Raw genomic sequence first — 20,600 nt, 5'->3', positions numbered from 1 at the left:
ATCTGTGGATGTAATTAATTTTGATATGATTTCCTGATGTCTGTATGTAATACTGTCGACTATCAGCATCTGGTGGTCTGAAACATGCATTTTATTGAATACGACTGATTCAACTTTTCACATTAAGAGCCAGATCTGCTGTTTATTTGTAGGACTGAATATTTTATTTTTATGTGAGATTATGCTGACTGTAAAAAATGGTTGACAAGAGAAAGTATGATATACTACCTTATTTTGCTGTTTATATAGGTGAGTATTCAAATTAATATTAGGTTTTTTTTTATGGAATAGTATAACCGTGTTTAACTATGTGTTAATTGATATAAGGGATCATGATAATATTGAGGGTCATGTTCTCAATTTTAACATGGTTTATCAATCAACTACTTTCTTGAAGGTTTTATTAGACTGTTGAACTTCTTACATCTATTTTATGTTCAATCCATACTGGATTCCTGTCACATGGAGAATGCTCTTGAGATATATTCGATTGTTTTTTCTACAGCCGATATTTTGACTATTTAATCGATTAAATTTGTTCAAGACATTTTGATGAACAGTTTGTTAGGTATTGCCTTTGGAGGGCTTCAGCTTGTAAACATTATAGAGAGTAGCAAATTTTCCAAGCTAATGCATATTAACAAGTTGAGATGGATTAGAGATGTTTCTTGAAAAGATTAATGCTGCAATGAAATTTTCTGTTGTGTGAGTCTATAGCGTTTCAGGTTTTATGAGAGACTTTTCGAATTGAACCATATAGTCCTATAATGGTATCTTAAAAGGGGTTGATTTGAGTCTTGAATATGTATATTAGTCTTTAGATATACTAATGTAAAAAAAAAAGGCGCACCTGTCCTTTTAACTCATATTTCAATTTCTTTTCAGATGCAGAGGAAAGACATTTCTGGAAAGCAATCAAAGAAAGCGTAACATGCACCAGAAGTTCTGTGGATTTGGCAGAAAATATCAAAAAATTATGGTCCAATTCTGCAAATCCAAATTGCATACTTCCATGTTTATCTGTACGGAGTGCCTTGGACCTATATCTTCTGGTTCAAAATTACCCGCCTGGATCAGAAGTCATCATGTCTGCTATAAATATTCCTCAAATAGCTGAAGTCGTAAAGCATCACAACCTCACCATCATCCCTCTTGATATTTCTATAGAAACAGTTTCGCCTAAAATTAACCTTTTGGAATCTCTTATCACTCCAAAGACTGTAGCCGTGCTTGTGGCACATCTGTATGGGAAAAGGATTGAAATGTCACCAATTCTCAAAATTGCTAAAACTTTTAATATATCTGTTATAGAAGATTGTGCAGAATATTTCCAGGGATTAAACTATTTGAGTGATCCGGAATCTGATGTAGCATTGTATAGTTTTGGATCTATCAAGTTTTTTACTTCATTTGGAGGTGGTGTAGCCATTATAAAAAATCAACATGTACATCACAAGATGATGGAAATTCAAAATAAATATCCTGTGCAGAGTAGACAGTCGTATTCACAGAAAGTCTTTAAATTGTATTTATGGCATAAAGTACAGACTTCCCCTACCCTAATAACATTATTCATAAAATTATGTCTAAGTTTAGGCTACGACTATCAAGATGTATTTGTAAAAATGTTACGTGGATTTCCACATAATCTGATAGACAATATCCGTTACCAGCCTTCAACAAGTCTGCTGTCCATGATGTTACATCGACAATCTACGATAGATCTTGAGGACTTAGCTAAACAACGCACAAAGGGTCTATACGTTTTGAATCGTTTACCACCAGAAATAGAAACAGTAGGAAGACTATGTGATATGAACAATTTTTGGTTATTTCCAATTCTCGTGGTAAGTTGTCAACGATAACACTAAATTTTACAAAATAAACGTTTTTATAAAAATAGAATAAAATCTCAAGACTTTTTGGTCCTCGCACAAAGAATTTGAAGCAATTGACTAAATGCTAATTGGACATTGGACATAATTGTGTCCATTGAGAAACTTGTAACATATCAGAAAATATCTTTATCTTAATGATCAAACAAAGTATCATGAAAATGTTATTGTTCATTTTGATTCATTTTAAGTAAGTTGAGGGACTAAAAAAAATGTTTTTTAAAAAAATCATGAAATTAGTTTACAATTTTGTTTCTTTTCTTTCTGATATTTTTGTCTCCATTGTACAAGCTTTGTTCCACGTTCCATTTTTTTCGAACCAATCAAGAGTGTCATATGGAACCTGTTTCTTAATGACAAGAACGAACTATAGTATCAGACAGACTAGTCTTAATGTACAGTCTAAAAAATGCTTAAATTCAAATAAGCTTGCTTGTTCTATAGCACAGTCGGTTAGAGCATTGGTTTTATACATGACGTCATTTGCTTGGTTACATCGAGCGAATGGCTGCTATGGGTTTCGACCTCAATTGGTTTTTAAAATCTGATTAACTTGAATAAGTCATCTTTACTCATAATTACAGTCGACACAGCTGTAAATAGGTATGGGTAATCAAGGAAAGATCAATGTCAAGCTGTTTGGCCTTAACTGTGAACTTAAGTTGTTATCCTTGTAAAATATAGTTGTTTCTTTCTTTCTTTATATTAAAATTACTGCATCCATTTTGGAGAATCCAAATACTTGTGGCTAGTATTATATATGTATGTTTATTTTTTATGTATGTTTTATTTGATGAATATTATTTTTTCAGGAAAATCCAGATTTGTTTGTGGCTACAATTCGAGCTTTAGGCGTTGATGCTTATCGAGGTGCAACTCAGTTAAATTTGATTGAAGAAGACAGATTTAAATCTCAAAATGGTGAACAAATTCAACCAAAAACCACAACAGATGTAATGTTTTACCCACATGAAGCTAAATATTTGATAGATCACGTGGTCTACCTGCCAGTCCACAAGCATGTTCCCTATCCTGTTTTAGATGAAATTATCAAACATGCTAAGAACGCCCTGAATATTAATAAAAATCATTTCAAGAGAAAGCCTGCAATTACATCCAAATTATAGTAACATGACATTGAGAATTACCATTGTATAAACGAATGGGAGGAGCTTTATTGTGCTGTAACTTGGTTTAAATCGAGGTTATTTAAAGATTTACTCTGTTAATGTAGTGTCTGGAATTGTCTGCCAAGATCATTACTGACATATTAGCCACATCCTCAGCATGTGCCACAAGAAACAGGAGTAAATTTTATTCATGATTGTGTAAACATAACATCTAGTCTCATTCCTACTCTCAAGTTTCCAGGACCAATATTAACAGTTTTCATAATGCTATCATGTGAAGACTGTCTCAACATTTTATTTTATATTTTCATCCAGACATATCTGTAGCCAGTTCTGTTACATAATCTGATGTACAAACAATACTTGCTTGAAGACTAAAATATAGCGTGGCACTTGCAAGGATTATAACACAACACTCCTCCATCCTGTCCAAGATCCTTTAGCAACGATAGATATTATGTTCAGTTGCTAAAGGAACATGCGACTTTTGTCAATCATCTTAAGTACTTTAAAGCACATATTCATGTTTTGCACATTTTCATTCGTTAACTGATTTAAACAGCCTCACTCTTTGGACTTGTTTAAATTGGCTAATTCTGACAATCAATACTTAGAAAGCTGTGGATGTATGATACTTTTCTTAGACGTGCAGTATTATAGTTTAATTATAATGCATTGAATTGGATGTGGTCTGGTTATTGGCAAGTCAAATTGCCAGGTATATTATTAATGAAGTATCAAAGAAAAATTTGAAAACTACTGTAAAAAAAAATTGGGAAGAATCTAAAAAATTTGATGTCCTCAGAAATAAATGTTTTTACAGTTAAAGGTTTTCCTAATTGAGAAAAGAGTATTTATGTGTTCAGTAATCAAAATGAATATAAAATTATATCTATTATTGCTGCATTTGACCAAATAGACAGTGTCCCAGATACACATAAAAAGTTTAGAAAACCTCTGTACAATACCTTTAATGTTTTGTTTACATGTATATTGTAAGATGTTGAGTGTAAACAAGTTCCTTGTTTATATTTTGCAAGTATTTATTTGTTTGTTGGTTTGTAGGCAATAACAAGAATCATGTAAATTGATTTTTTATTAAATCTTCATACATTATTGATGGGTTTCCTCATTTTTTAGTGTCAAATTAAGAAAACTATTTGATTAATTGGCGTTTCTAATGAATTACCATGTATTCTTAATCATATCATTTTGTTCTTATTGCATATAACTAAAGAGTTTTAACCAATCATAAATGTCCATATATGTACAGTCTGGATAAACAAAAAAAGACTTTTTGACCTTTCTTGATCAGGCCACTCATTGGAATTCTAGTGGTAATTCTCTTCTAATTTAGCTAATTATGAATTAATAATGGACATGTGAGACAAACTGATATTTTTCCAAGTCATTAGAACATATCTACTTTCTATTCATATAAGTATTAGCATTTTCATTTTCATAAATGAAAATAAGGGAAGCCATCTTTAAATGAATTATTACAATATCTTTATCTTCATTTAAATAATGATATCGCCAGGTCCCGATTGGATACAGTTGCCCACAGTAATATAGGAAACACACTATTCAGAGCTGTATTTTAAGTCTGAACTTCAGATTACTATTTATTTTTCTTTTACTTTTTTAGTTGTAGTCTAAAAAATTTTCTGCCACAGTCCTGTTTTAATGACAATATTTTCACCAATCAAAGAATATCGTGTTGTACCTGATGACAACATTTAAAATATTTTTATATAAAATGGCTAATAAAGTCCAGAATCACATGGTTCCATCAACTGTCATGAGAACTGTTGAAGAGCTGTTTTCACTCTAAAATGGAAAAAAAATGACAATGGGTGACATTTTTGAGGGAATATTGTTAATATTAATGTTTCCATCTGTCACTTATCATCATCACAATATCGACCTATTACCTGCTTCATGTTTGTAAATTCAATGATTTGATTGGATTGTAGTGAATACAGCCAATCAGAGGTCATAGGCATAGCCAGTGCTTTATAATTCAATAATAAAAAAATACACCACAAATCAGTACAACAAAATCTCTTACTTTTCAAATAATGTTTGATTTGGTGTATCTAGTAATTTCTGTAATATTTTCTGTACTCCAAGTTCTCTCAATTTCTCTTGTCTGCGATAACATTTAACTGAAAAACAAACTTATCATTAGCATTATCAGGAGCCTGGGAGAGTTAAAGGAATACTACCTCTTAAAATGATCATATAATATTAATTCTAAATGTGTTCAATAAAAGCATAAAATTAATCAGAAGACTAACAACAGAATTCCTGTGTATAATCTGTTAAATCCATTAAACTAAGTAATTTTTGAATAACTCTTAAAAAATAATATGAGAAAATTTCATAGACATAAAATATCATTCAAGAACTAATTACCATCATCATGATCATTCCAAACTAAATTAGAGATGGTATAAGTTGCAGCTATTTGTAGTTGTGGATCACTATGGTTCATATAAGACATCAATTTCTTCAATACATCCTCATTTTCCATGATGTAATCTTTAGCTCTGTCACCATCAGCTATATTAGCTAATATACATAATGTCTGTAACAATAAATATTAGTAAATATATATAATATCTGTAACAATAAGTATTAGTTAATATATATAAAGTCTGTTACAATAAGCATTAGTTAATATATATAAAGTCTGTAACAATAAATATTAGTAAATATATATAATGTCTGTAACAATAAATATTAGTTAATATATATAAAGTCTGTAACAATAAATATTAGTTAATATATATAAAGTCTGTAACAATAAATATTAGTTAATATATATAATATCTGTAACATTAAATATTAGTTAATATATATAATATCTGTAAGAATAGATATTAGCTAATATATATAATATCTGTAACAATAAATATTAGTAAATATATATAATATCTGTAACAATAAATATTAGTAAATATACATAATGTCTGTAACAATAAATATTAGTAAATATACATAATATCTGTAACAATAAATATTAGTAAATATATATAATATCTGTAACAATAAATATTAGTAAATATATATAATATCTGTAACAATAAATATTAGTAAATATATATAATATCTGTAACAATAAATATTAGTAAATATATATAATATCTGTAACAATAAATATTAGTAAATATATATAATATCTGTAACAATAAATATTAGTAAATATACATAATATCTGTAACAATAAATATTAGTTAATATATATAATATCTGTAACATTAAATATTAGTTAATATATATAATATCTGTAAGAATAGATATTAGCTAATATATATAATATCTGTAACAATAAATATTAGTAAATATATATAATATCTGTAACAATAAATATTAGTAAATATACATAATGTCTGTAACAATAAATATTAGTAAATATACATAATATCTGTAACAATAAGTATTAGTTAATATATATAATGTCTGTCACAATAAGTATTAGTTAATATACATAATATCTGTACAATAAGTATTAGTAAATATACACAATGTCTGTAACAATAAATATTAGTTAATATATATAATATCTGTAACAATAAGTATTAGTTAATATATATAATGTCTGTAACAATAAATATTAGTTAATATATATAATATCTGTAATAATACACAATAAACATATATTATAATATACGTAATATCTGTAGCACTATAAAATAAACCTTAGCTATATTAGCTAATATACATGTACACCATGTCTGTGACACTCTACAAAAAACATCAGTTATCTAATTATATTAAATAATATACAAAATGTCTGTAACAATATACAATATACATCAGCTATATAATGCTAATATACATAATGTCTGTATTGTATTTCTAAATTACTGAAATAGCAGAACATTTGGAAGTAGTTTTAAGATGACATACAAAATTTGATGAAAATTGATCGAAAGACAAGAATTCCTCAATGAAGAACTTTTCCACAACACCACTTCCAATTATATCTCAACACGTTGTATTGCAATATGTATCGTTTTAATCATATATCCTGCCAGCAATATTATTTACTAAAGGAGCCTTCTCACCATAGTGATCAACAGTTGCATATGGTTGCGAATAAGAAAAGCTGTTGTATGTTTTGAAAGCAAAACTTTCATGCTACTGATTTTAGAGTTGCATGTGGTACCCATGGCTACTTTTCCTTATTCGCAACTGGTAATCGCTATAAGGTGGAGGCGGCACTTTAATAAACAACATTTCCACCCCTCCATTCTTTCTCGCAAATAGAAAGTTTGATAGTTTACCTGTTCTTTAATATCAATAGAATGATCCCCCTCTAGAATAAATACCACAGCCTGCATGACTTGTGTACCATAAAAACTCATAATACTATCTATATGCTAAAATACACAATAAACAAGCTATAAAGATTATATCAAATTCAAAAACTTTTAAAGGCAACATGATATGTATTGTTTAAAGGATTATTATTCTTTTACTAGTCACTGCTTCAGTTATATCCCATTAGTTAGACACCTTTGGGATACAGGAGATGTCCTCTTACAATAATGGTTTGTACCCCCACCCACCCCTTTATCCATTTCTAACAACTTCGAAAATATGATCATCCAAGTTTTTGACCAAAATATGTGTCAGAATGCACCAATCAATTCTATTTTCACCAATTTTCTTGGGGGAGAACTCTCTCAGATGCTCCAATGGAGGTTTGCACTTATCGTTTCAACAGAGCAGTCACATTTTGAAAATCAACCTCATCATTTGTCCCTCCATTAATTTAGTAAGTCTGCACCCTATATGTACCTGCAGTCTAAGGAGGCTGGTGAATATCTAAGTGTTAGTATATGTAACAATGTAAATAGCTCAATGATTGTTAATTCAAGTTAGTAGAGGTCGCTTGTCTAAATAGACTTTTGCTATTTCTATACCAAATATCACAATTGTGCAATAAAAACACCTGATACCACTAATACTTCCTCATATATGACTGATAAACTTCCTCATATGAGAATTTCATTAGCTGCTACTAACATATATAATAACTCTTGAATATATGTAAATAGTTTTCATAAAGTACTAGAACTTCACTTCATATAGCAAGATCCCCTCAAGTATAACTCAAACTAGAATTTTCACTTTCTATTTCTATATATATATATGTCTTTTCTACATGTGGCAGAGTCTCAAGAAAATATAAGTCATCATTTGAACTTTCAAACATGAATAATTCTGTACACAAATAGAATTGAAGACCCAAATTTCAACAGTGAGCTGTGAACACTATCATTGATTGATTTAGCTAAAAACATGGACTAAGGTACGATTGGTCAACGGATGGCGAATCTATCATATAAAGAAGGAATGAAGGATGATATGAGTTAATTAACAAACCACGAGATTACAAACTGGTTTATTGGACAGGAGATTACGTAATAATCCCAAAGTCTTCATCAAGATGGTGGCATCATCATCTGATAACAACACAAACAACTGTTCAGCTCCTAGTGTTTCTACAATCTGGGATTTTACTTTCTCTTCCGACTGAAATGCCATGTTCTGAAATGGAATAAATACGACATGTTTGATTAAAAGTTCTGCACATAAAACATAACAGAACATTGTACACAATAAGAAGAAATGGTAATCAAAAAATTGAAAATTTTAAAACTTAGTCCAAATGAGTCTATATTCATCAGTGGACTTAACGGATTCCAAAAATATATACAACAGAATTCTTGTATAATCTATATACTCTTATTGGCCAAGTTTGAGACTCAGTTTGATAGATGCTTGCTATACAAGGTAACATATGTCCACTGGCAGCTTTGTCCTTAATAAGATAATAACAGGTAAACAATTACCAGTACAATATGTTCAACTATTTGTCATACCCTTTTTTCAAACTTCAATAGATCTCTCTTCCTTATAATAATTTATAATAAATCTCGCCCAAATGTTTGAGTAATAACAACAAAATTTGTTATTCAACTTACCATTAGACCCCATACACCATTAAGTTTTAAAGCTGGATCTTCTTCCATAGCTAATTTACATAACATATTGATAGCACCAGACTCTAATATATCCTAAAAATTGAATTACTCAAATAATTACTCAAAATATCTTAGAATAAAAAACTAATCAATATTTTTTGCGGATACTTTTCTTCTCAATTGTAATCCAATCAGTTTTCTACAGTAGTTCTGTTCAAATGCTATAATAAAAATATTCAAAATAAAAAATGAAATGAAAATTTAATGTAATTCTAATTAGAAGATATGTATGTTGATGCTTACCTCTTTGCTGGGTGAAAATTCTAATAATAGATTACACAATGTAGAAGATGCTATAGACAATACTTCATCATTACCAATTTGTATCAACTACAATAAATACCAGTATAATTAATGGCAACGTCTCTAGATCAATAACAGACTTGAGGGACTAACCACTAGCATAAAGGTGGAGCCAAACATGTCAATCATTATACAGTATAAGACATGATAGGTTATTATTATGAAGCTCAGATATCAAGAAATAAAAGTTTAAGGCTCTACTTTGACACACTTAGAAGGGGAGACTAACCACTTTGCATGAAGGCAGAACTAAACATGTCAATCATAATAAAGTGGTAGACATACATGTGTACAGGTCAGGAAAAAAAATCTGGAGATTTGCCTTGAAAAATCTGGAGATTGGGTGAAAAGTCAGGAGAAATTCGTGATTTGAAACTCCAAATTGATTCTTTTTTTTTTTTCAGATAAGCTTTAAGCCTTGTAAATTAATTAAATTGATCATGGGCCTACATGACACAGTTAAAATTAACAATCTATAATTATGGATAATTCTAGAAATAGTGCCTGATATTTTAAATTTAGGGGCCCGAAAAAAATTTGATATTATCATTCTTCAGTATTGATTGAATCAAAAATAATGTCAAGGTGAAATGATGTTTGAAAACAAGAAAGCAAGCATGATCCCAGCCCTCTAAATTAAATGGTACCGGTAGGCCTACATGTAATATCATATTAAAAATCAGTATGTCCTGAAAGAAATATTTAGTAAATAATGTGTACTGGCAATGTTACTTTTTCCAAAGGTGTAATTCATGACATCTTAAATATCTCCAGTGCGATCATTAAATACTTTTCCTGCAACGCTCTCACGAAGTATCAAACTGAATTTTCCGCTTCCATTTTGACGTTCTTCAGATATGGAAAGACTTGTAATAAGTAAGCCTGTTATGCAGGCAATCAAATGAATGTTTGAAGTTTGAGTTTACATAAGAATTAGACATCCAGTCGCGTATGATAATCTACCAATAATGACAAATAATTCTGAAACGACGTCTATGTTATATAGGCCTATTATAGACCTCGCAGATTGACACTGACAGTATAAGATACTGAGAAGACTTCAAGATTTCGTTTTTTTAGTAAAAGTAGGGCTACCATAAAATTTATTATAAAAGCGAAAGTAGAATCTACCGGATGTTGTTATAAAAAGTGTCATGTGGGCTTAAAATACACATTATCGGGCGAAAATAGATCAAATTACCATCTTAATTGGGGGATTAATTAATCAGGCAATGATAATATTATTATGTGATGAGATTAACGCGTGTTACTGGCAATTAAGATACAAGTAATGATAGATATTTTGTTGATTTATGGTAGAGAATTTGAACATTGAAAACGGTAGGTCCCGTGAAAATTTGATCAGCAAAAAAAACAAAAATCGGTAGAATCGGGTAACCCGCCGGTAGAGCGGTAGACAACATGCAAAAGCGGTAGAAACCCGACAACATCGGTAGATTACACATGTATGGTGGTAGACATGATTTGTAATTATTATGAAGATGAGTTATCAAGTAATAAAATGAAATAAAAGTTTAAGGCTCTACTTTGATACACCTGTGTGAAAATGTGGACATTTCTGTCTGCTACAGTAAAATTGGAACTGAAATTTAGATATAAGTGTATTTTCAGCAACGCAATGATGCAATGCAATGATGTCTTTTAGAGGTTATAGTCAACTTAACTGAAATGGTCCCTTTAAATAATAGTTCATGTACCTTCATTAATGGTTTCCAGATAGAATGATCTTTAAATGTAGTACGTAACTGTTGAACTGATCTGGACAGGCTATGTAGACATCTTGTAGCTGCACCCTGAACTTTACTGTTATCACTATTCATGGCCATTAAAATATGATCCATTAAATTCTCTGTTTCTATAATCTAAAATGAAAAAAATAACATCCATGGCTTTCATAGTTGAATCCCCAACCCAAGATTACACAAGGTTGAAAACATCTGGAGGGCAAATTGTACATTCCCCTGCTCTGGAAATTACCTAATTATTTACCTGGAAGTTACCTAATATAGATAGAGGAAGATGCCTTTCTGCAATTGAAGAAACAAAATGAAATGAATAATTGGGCAATGCCTTGCATCACTGGCAGAAACATGCTGGTGAAACAGGAATGGAAAAAAATCTGGAAAGCAGAAATTTTTTTTTTTGATTTTGCCTGCTTAGATCCTCAGTCTATGCTTCTGTAATCACCTTTTTCCGTATATCTTCATCATTAGCACCAATAGAAGCAAAAGCTTTAAAAGCAGCTTGTTTCATCTCCAAACCCCAGTCGATATCCTGGTGATAAAAATAAAAACACACAATCAATAGAGTCCAATTCATTACACAATTTTATTGAATGAACAATAGTCTGTTTTAAAGGCTCAGAGTTGATTTGGGTCTGAATATATGTAAGTATTCTTCAAAGGAACTAGAACTGCACAAAAATGGCAAATATACTTCAAACTCTTTGTCAATATCATAATAATATCATAGTATTTAGCAAACATTTTAACCTAGAAAAAATGTTAAATCCCATTTGTACCACATCCTCATATTTTTTACCAATCGTATCTTCTTAACTAAGCCAATCAGCAAAAGTGTTCACAGGAATTTTGTCGAAATTAGAGCCTTCAAATCCATGTGTGTCCAGAATTATCCACCTTTGAATGTTAATATGACGCCTCATCAGTTGAAAATACTCTGTGATATACAGAAAAGACATATAGAGAAAGAATGATGTAAAATTCCAAGTTTAAAGTATTTTTCTTAAGTATTTAGTTGATTTTCTACACTCCTAGTACTTCTGAAGATTATTTACATATATTCAACACTCAAATCAACCCCCAAAATGTCACAACTGTCATTTTTCTGGAGATTGGAATCTTAACTGTTGACAGTTGTCCCCTATTGTTACCCCCAGTTTCTGAATACTGGCTAGTATATTCATAATGTTGATCTATAATCATCTAAAAGGAAGATTAAACTGACCTTTTTACAATGTGGTTTAGTAGATATTTGTTGTACATCTGTATATTTCAGATAAACAGCCAATGTAGTAATAACATGATCTGTTATAGAAGCTATTTTCTGTAGTTCAGGATCAACTTCAATAAGATAAGCTAATGTCTCTGCACCATCAATATTCTCTTCTAAAGTCCTATCTTTTTTACACATCCTAACTAATGTTGGCAATGTCTACAAAACAAAGTACTAAATGATATACACTTTGCAATGCAATATGTTAGTGTATGCTAACAAATCAATCACACTGTTAAATGTGTGCAGACACTAGACAATATTTTAAAGAATACTACATGTTAGAATGGGGGCATAAATTCTTAAGTCACAAACTTGGTCAACTAAAGTGTATATATTCATCAGTTAGACTTACCAGGTGCTATAACTAAAGAATAGAATCTCTATATAAGATGATATATCAATTAAACTAAATAATTATAGAAACACATTTCTAGGCATGTTTCAAAATTACCAACTTTCATGGACTATTATTTAGTTTTGTGGATTATAGAGAGATTCTGTTACCTGGTAAGTTCAACTGATGAACAAAAACTCATATTGGCCCACTTTAAAAATTTACACTTTTTGGACGTCATAAGAGATAGTACGTTTAACATTGAATTTCTCAATATTTCTCAACTATTATATAGTTAGGACATTTTATTCAAATTTAACTACATTTGCCAACCATGATCTGACCAGATTCCTCTATTAAATATGTTGAATTTTGATCCAACAGCATCAAGTTGTCATAGTTTATGCTAATCAATCAAAACACTGTTAAAAGTGTGCAGACACTACAAATCAATATTTAACAATGAATGTCCCAAAATTGTTTTGACGTGTTTTAAACAGAGAATTTGAAATTTTACCTTGAGTGGAATAAGAGGATTATCAGCTGTTAATCCACCAGATCTGTATAAATACGTCAAACATTTGGCTGATGCCATTTGCATTTCTGATGTTTTGTTTCTAGCCATTAATTTGACCAATAAACTAGGTATAGGTTCTCCATTAAATGTGGCTGAAAAAATATTAGAAAACCACTGTAGTACATATCACTATATCACATTTGCTAATTCTAAAGCTCCAATAAAAAAAAAATGTCCACATTATGAGCTGTGTCCACTTTATCCAAGAGTTAAAGATAGCTTGCCAGGCAATGTAATATATATCACCCACTGGCAGCTGTTTTTAAATAAGAATATTAGGCAGAACAGAACAAGAAGTTTTATAAAATATTTTATGATTTTATTGCTTTTCAACTGGGTTCATACTGGGGTGATAATGAACAATTTCACCAAGTTTTCATCAAAATACAGTTAGTCAAGAATTATGCACTCTAGAATTGTCAGACGGACATGGGTGATGCCAATACGTAAAATATCTAACCTGAAGCTACAGCTCTTGACACCATTTCATTTCTATAACAAACTACTGCTATACATTTTAATGTTGGCATTTGAACCTAAATTATTACGAAAATCAAATAAATAGCAATTATTATATTAGCAAAGTAAAAACTTTTCAGAATCTTTTCCATTGAATGCTTCCATGATTTAACAATTTACAAATATTGAGAAGAGGTATTAACATGACAGTAATGACAAGAATCGTGCATATTCCTCAGGAGTTGTAATAAAACTGAATCTTACCTTATAAATATTATAATTCAATAATGGAGCCACAGCAGCAACAATACCATTACTACACAAAATATTCTGATGGGTTGTAGACTACAAAGACATTGTACAGGTTCTTAAAACAAAATATCTCCAATTTTTTATAACCTTTTCAATCCAAAAAAAATTGCTGATACATTTAAAAGCATTTGCAACGAAATGAAATGAAATGAAGAGAGTTACCTAACATCTGTGTGTCTATCCCTTAGGAGTCTCAAGCTCTTGAAAAATATTGGACATGAGGGAAACTGAGTTTTTCTAATGTTTAAAAAAGTGTGTTTATTTCTGAGCAAATGAGCAAATGTTGTACCATTGAAACATGTTAAGATTTAAGTAATGTTTTATGTAGTCTTGTAAAATAAATAGAACTGAATGAAAATTAACCATACCTTACAACAACTAGAAAATATGGAGGTTATACATTCTTCTGTTGTTGGTGTTTTAGGTAATATGTATATAAGATGAGATATAGTTGATGGGTCCTAAAAATAATAATTTGTATATACTTCATTCAATAATATTTACGTTAGTACTATTACTCCCTTCAAAAAATCACGCAAACCGTTGTTTATTTTTTCGATAAACAATAACGCAATCTAAGATTTGTGGCAAATGAAAATAAACAATCATAGAAAACAGTGAAAATTGTATTAATAAAAGTATTAGAATATAAATATAACAATTAAACCTTGGTCTCAAAAGCATTATTGATGTATATCGTTAGTAATATTGCCTGTTTAAAAAATACCAAAATATTATGATATATGATAGTTATCATAGAGATATCTATTTTTTTTTTGTTACATTTAAAAAAAAAATTTCAAAATCCAGTAAAAAACTATACTTCAGATCATTGACTGGTGTATTTCATGTAATGCTTGAGACTATTTGAGGAGTTTATGAAGATTTGAGGTCCTTCCCTTCAATTTAAGGTTGATTTTAGGTCCTTCAGATTTTTTTTAATGTCTTGACAGCCCTTCAAACAAGTCATGAAAATTGTATATTTAAAACCTTCAACATAAGATTAAAAAAAGATAAATGGATCAATCTTGACATATCAGAAGACAATTATAATGCGAAGAATTTAATGTTTTGTTTATTCGTTTTGGTGGTAACTATGGAAATGTAAAAAATTTAAGAGAAAACAGTTAAAAATTTCCAGGGACCAAACTAATTAGAATTTTTCAAAAAGATAAACATTCCTTGTGGAGAAAGCTTCTAACAAGACCAAGACTTCACATGGCGTATACTTAAATTGTTGTATTTATTTTCTTTCTATATTATTTAAATATAAATTAATAATAATTATCTCTATTAAAGACCCGAAAATAAATAATTAATTAACCAATGTGTTGAGCAAAATCACTGTCTAAATATCTTTCTGGTTCCTTGGATTGTGCTAAACCTTTCCAAGTCTTTGTTCCAGAGACAAATACAAATGCAACAATTAATGAAAGTTTGATGTACTTATAATGTATAGACGTACCTGAAAGACTTGATCTGCAGGAGCTTTATTACTCAGGTAAACAGAACGTAAACATCGTAAACAGGCTTCAACATATTTCATATTATTACTATATATTCCTACAAATATCAAATACAAAATCCCTCTAGTGGTAGTCATGACTACATAGAATCCTATCAGCCATATTGAATCCAGGATCCAAAAAAGGTAACTGCAGTGAAAACACTATCTTGACGTCTTTAACACCTTCTCCAATTCCCTTAACTCATCAGCATCAACTAATCATAATTAACATCTTTAAATCGGAATTGATTACCGTATGCTATTTCCTGATACTTTGAGATGAAGTTTACCTTCAGACATTTTTGAGAAAAGGCTTTTTTTGCTGTTGATCAGAGTTTAGTCACATTGGCTATTCAATAGATGATGTAATTTGCATGATAAGCTTCGCTTTTCCAAAATAATTGTGAGACCAAGTTGTATATTTCAGATACTGAGAGGCGTTCATTCTGGCACAGCAACTCAAATGATCAATATCCTTTAACCATTACATGTCATCCATATCTAATACAAATATTGAATAATGAATAAAAATACCTTTCAATGTAACCTGTACACAGCCAGCATCTATTAAACTTTGTATATGATTCTCTGTTCCCTTGGCAACACTTCCTAAAATAACAGCAGCCTCTATCCTTATTTCACTTGATACACTTTCATCTTCCATCAGTTGTAATAGTCTACAATATATACAGCACTTGAATTATATTATCTTCACTTAAATTACATTATCTTCACAATGTCAAGCTATAACGATCTTATACTCTGACAGCAATAACCACCTTTCTTGTTTCACAGAAGACTGTACATGCATCCATTTGATTGGATTGCATGCGAAGGAATACAGACAATCAGAGGCCTCAACTGAAAGTCTGTAAACAATTAACCAAACTGTTTACAGTCTTTATATCAAGGGCTCTGATTGGGTGTATTTGTCCATGATGTATAAAGGTATAATACAAAATTCGCAAAAGTTTGATATTGTGAAGATGGTATTACATAAATACTAGTAAAAATTAAGTCATATAAAGCAGGGAAGTTCTTTGAAAACTTAGGCCCATTAGAGTGGAAGTCATTTGATTTAACAGTAAAAAAAGAATCATTAAATTACTAAATTTTAGTATATCATTAATGGCTAAGTAAAAGATACATACTTGGGAAGTATACCATTATCTATAACTGCTGTTTTCTGTTTGTTGTTACCAATAACTATATTCTTAATATTGCTGTCAAAATAAAAACAATAATTAAAATCATTACAATTAAAATAATTACAATAAAAACTAGAACCACACGTGGCACAGAGTGGGACTTTGCAAATGTAGCAAAATGCAAAAGATCCTGAAAAAATCAACCTTCCACGATAATTAGATCAAGCACAAGAACAGTCTAAAGTTGAGAAATTTTCATTTTTTAGAAGATTTTAATACCGGAAGTGGACGTCAGGCCTCACAAATGAAAGTATCAGCAGATAGCCAAGGTCAATGACCTTTGATCTTGTAAAGGAGAAGGCCTAAAAAGGTCAAGATCAAGAGATATACGCCATTAAAATTTCAAATTGCTAACGACTATAAAACCAGAAGTTGACTTAGGACAGCAAATATAAAAGTATAAATAGATAGCCAATGCCAATGACGTTTGATCCTACAAAGGTCAAGGTCAACAAAGGTCAAGGTCAAAAATTGAAAATTTTGAATTTCCAAAACCTGTTCCTTTTTTTGAACTATGAAGCGGAAACAACCAAAATTCTAAGACTAAGTGGCTCAAAATATGAGGTAATTGTGTAAAAAGTTCCATTTTGAACAAATGTATACTTTGCGAGTTATGCCCCTGGCCAAAAATGTCAATAATGAGTAATTTAACCCGGAAGTGCCACGCCCAACTCAATTTTTTTTGAATAAGTTAATCAATATTCAAAATGTTACGTTATGTTCCAAATGTCAAGTTCCCACATAATAGAGGTCAAAAGATATAGGTCAACAAAAGTCAACAAAGGTCAAAATCGAAAAATGAAAATACCCAAATGTTAAAACCCGTTCCTTTTTTGGAACTATAAAGCTGAAACAACTGAGCTGTTAACACAAACTGGCCAAAAGGATGAGGTAATTGTGTGCAAAGTCCCTTTTTTAACAAACTTATCCTATGTGAGTTATGCCCCAGCCCCAAAATGTAAACAATTAGTAATTCAACCTGGATTTGCCACGCCCACCCCAATTTTTTTGCCATAGGTGAATTCATATTCAAAGTGTCTAGTTGTATTCCAAATATCAAGGTTCTCCATAAAATAGGTCATAAGATATACAACTAAACTCAAATTTGAAAAAATCACGAATTTCAATTTTGCTTTAAAAAGCAATTGTTCTATATCCATGTAAAGTGCATGAGAAGAACATTAGGAAACCGAAAAAATTAACCCTCTAGGTTAATTAGGTCACGTGTTAGAGCAGTCCAAAGTTGCGAATTTGGCTTTTTACGGATAGCTATAAAACCGGAAGTACATGTCTGGGGTCAAAGGTCAAAGTATCAAATGATAGCCAAGGTCAATGACCTTTGACCCTATAAAGGTCAAGGTGAAAATCGATTTTCCACTTTAACCGGAAGTGACGCAAAAATTTTGAATACGTCAAATGGTTTACATTAGTGACATGCATCTTTTATCAAAATTTCAGATTAATCCGAAAAAAACTGAAAAATGGTCCAAAAATTTCGAAAAATCGGCCAAAAAATGTATGCTACGAATTTTCGAAATTTGAAATTTTGTTACTCATATCACATCAGAATTTAGTCACAGATTCCAAAAATGAAGACCCGAGCAAAATCGGCCCAAAAATGTGGCTTCCAGGGTCAAAAAACCCGTTTCTGCAAATGTTGAACTGTGGCATTTCCGGTTTTGCAAAAATGTTCCAAAATACACTTAAGAAGACGTCGCCACTACAGAAGGTCTAGAGAAGTTGAATGGTTACTGCAACTACTGCAGTCTAGGCTCAGGAAGGTGTGTAAATTTCGAAAAAAAAAAAAAAAAAAAAAAAAACATTTACATTTCGATAACAAACTTTAATAACAATCATCAAAATAGTTACTATCAAAGTCTTTACAATAAAAATATACTTCTGATCATTTAAAATTTTAGTGTAATTTAACAAAAGCTCATTTTACATTATTTATGTTAATTTATTAGAAAGTAATCCACTCAGGGAGCAAAATATGGTTTCACGAGTTGAGTCCCTTTAATGATTAGTCATACATACTGTTCTCTGGAACATTAAATAAGACATAGTTCTGTACATCTTTACATAAATTTTTCTTAAATTGATACATTAGAATTAATTTTCGGCCCATAAAGCAAAAACTGTCATTGATAGGATTAGGTCTACCTGCAATCTTCTAACCATTTCTCAGCATTACTAGATAATAGTCCATCCATAGGATCATAACTACCATCTACCTCCTGTAATATTAGACAATTAGCTTATTTAATCTCATCATGTTAGTGATATAAATCTATGGAAGGATATCTTTCTTGTAGTAAAATAAACAGACGATAGTTCCTCTCCTACTGAGAAGACAAGATTTATGGTCAAATTGTGAATTACTGTGCATTGAAATGGATCAAATATGCACTTTGCACATAGAATAATATATCCACACTGATGTCTTTCAATGTCAACACCAAGTAGATTTATCGCAAACCCAATCAGGGAGGGGTGAAAATTATGAAATTATTCTCCAACATTATCCTGAAGGCCATTAGCAATTTGATTAGCTGTAGCAGGACGACATGGTCGAGGTCATGAACTTTGAAACCTTCAAGCCGTTTATTGTTTGTATTGACTACCACTGAGAATGTGTCAATGCGCATGTGTTATGTGTATGTTTACGTGTCACTTCAGACGATACTGTCAAACTGTACAGTCGCTCTCAATTTTTGCTTATGTAATTTAGAATGTTTTAAATTGGTTTAATTTTCTTGTTTTATCATTTGTATAATAAAATATGGTCGACAGTGGGTTGCTCTAATGCCAATAATGTGTTTTGTAGTCAAACAAATAGACCCTGTCAGGGTCTAAAACATCAAGTTAATGGGTGACAATTGCTTTGAAAGTTCATGGCCTTGAAAATGACAACTTAACAAATCCATGATATCTTTCAAGAAAATTTTCATAATTTTCACACCTCATCGTTCAATCTAAAGATTGCAAAAAAATAAACATAACAAGGTGATGACATTGATAGACTTTATATGTGGATATGTTGTTCTATTTCAACTCACTGTTTGTTCATAATTTGACCATAAATCCTGTATACACTACTGTGTAGATCTATCACTATCAGCAATTGACATGGCATTAATGGCTGAGTTGACAGATAGGTTAGCGTAGCAACTTTCCGTTACGATTTTGACTATGTGTTTAGGAATCGGTTGATTTTTTGTTTTGTACATAGTTATACATAGGAATTCTATTTGTAACAGTGGTTGAACATCCAGTAGGCCTAGTCACCAATGTCACTACAGCAGTTCATTACATACGACACATTTACAGTTCTATGTTATAACCAATCCAATGAAACAATTCAAAGTAAGAACAACTCACCATTTCCAGACGAATTTTGTGATTATAATTTGTAGAAATGTTACCAACATAAACGTCAGCGTAATCTTAGTTTTATAGTTTACTAGACTATATTAAGTTATCTGTTTTCTTTTGTTGACATTTTTACAGGAAGTAAAGTTAGGATGAGGATCAAGGGAAATAACTCTCACTATCGTATGTAAACCACCCAAATACATTACCTAATTGGTTAACAATAGAACATAACGAACGAACAATTATGATACACTATGCAAACATTACTCAGAAATTAAGCCATTGCTAAGTTGACTAAAACACGGGGTTGATTAGTCAGAAACTAGGATGTGGCGAAAAATCCACCTGTCGGTAGTCGAAAGACCTCAACGAAAAATCAGACTTTTAACAACCGAATCTTGA

General features: G+C 30.7%; 2 protein-coding genes across 2 annotated transcripts; one reads left to right on the top strand and one right to left on the bottom strand.

Annotated features, from left to right (window-relative positions):
• Nucleotides 1-1,004: 1,004 nt before the first annotated feature.
• On the top strand, nt 1,005-3,022 carry LOTGIDRAFT_142860 (hypothetical protein; the record flags this gene model as incomplete). Its single annotated transcript, XM_009052567.1, has 2 exons — nt 1,005-1,847; nt 2,708-3,022. Coding segments are annotated over 2 exons (1,158 nt in total), but the record flags the coding sequence as incomplete, so codon positions are not given.
• A 1,085-nt stretch (nt 3,023-4,107) lies between these two features.
• Nucleotides 4,108-20,319, bottom strand: LOTGIDRAFT_201652 (hypothetical protein). Its single transcript, XM_009052566.1, has 19 exons — nt 20,205-20,319; nt 18,987-19,060; nt 16,767-16,838; nt 16,150-16,292; nt 15,574-15,671; nt 14,477-14,569; nt 14,061-14,141; nt 13,798-13,873; nt 13,278-13,429; nt 12,376-12,582; nt 11,596-11,682; nt 11,106-11,270; nt 9,328-9,414; nt 9,025-9,117; nt 8,438-8,587; nt 7,318-7,413; nt 5,444-5,615; nt 5,097-5,193; nt 4,108-4,855 (listed from the first exon to the last, which is right to left on the bottom strand). The coding sequence occupies exons 1-19, from the start codon at nt 20,205-20,207 to the stop codon at nt 4,825-4,827; spliced, it is 1,977 nt and encodes a 658-aa protein (XP_009050814.1). The 5' UTR covers nt 20,208-20,319; the 3' UTR covers nt 4,108-4,824.
• Nucleotides 20,320-20,600: the final 281 nt, after the last annotated feature.

This window comes from Lottia gigantea (genome assembly GCF_000327385.1).
Source record: "Lottia gigantea unplaced genomic scaffold LOTGIsca_187, whole genome shotgun sequence".
In the NCBI taxonomy this organism is placed as follows: domain Eukaryota; kingdom Metazoa; phylum Mollusca; class Gastropoda; family Lottiidae; genus Lottia; species Lottia gigantea.
The sequence above is the reverse complement of the archived record's forward strand: the minus strand, read 5'-3'. Positions and strand labels throughout refer to the sequence as shown.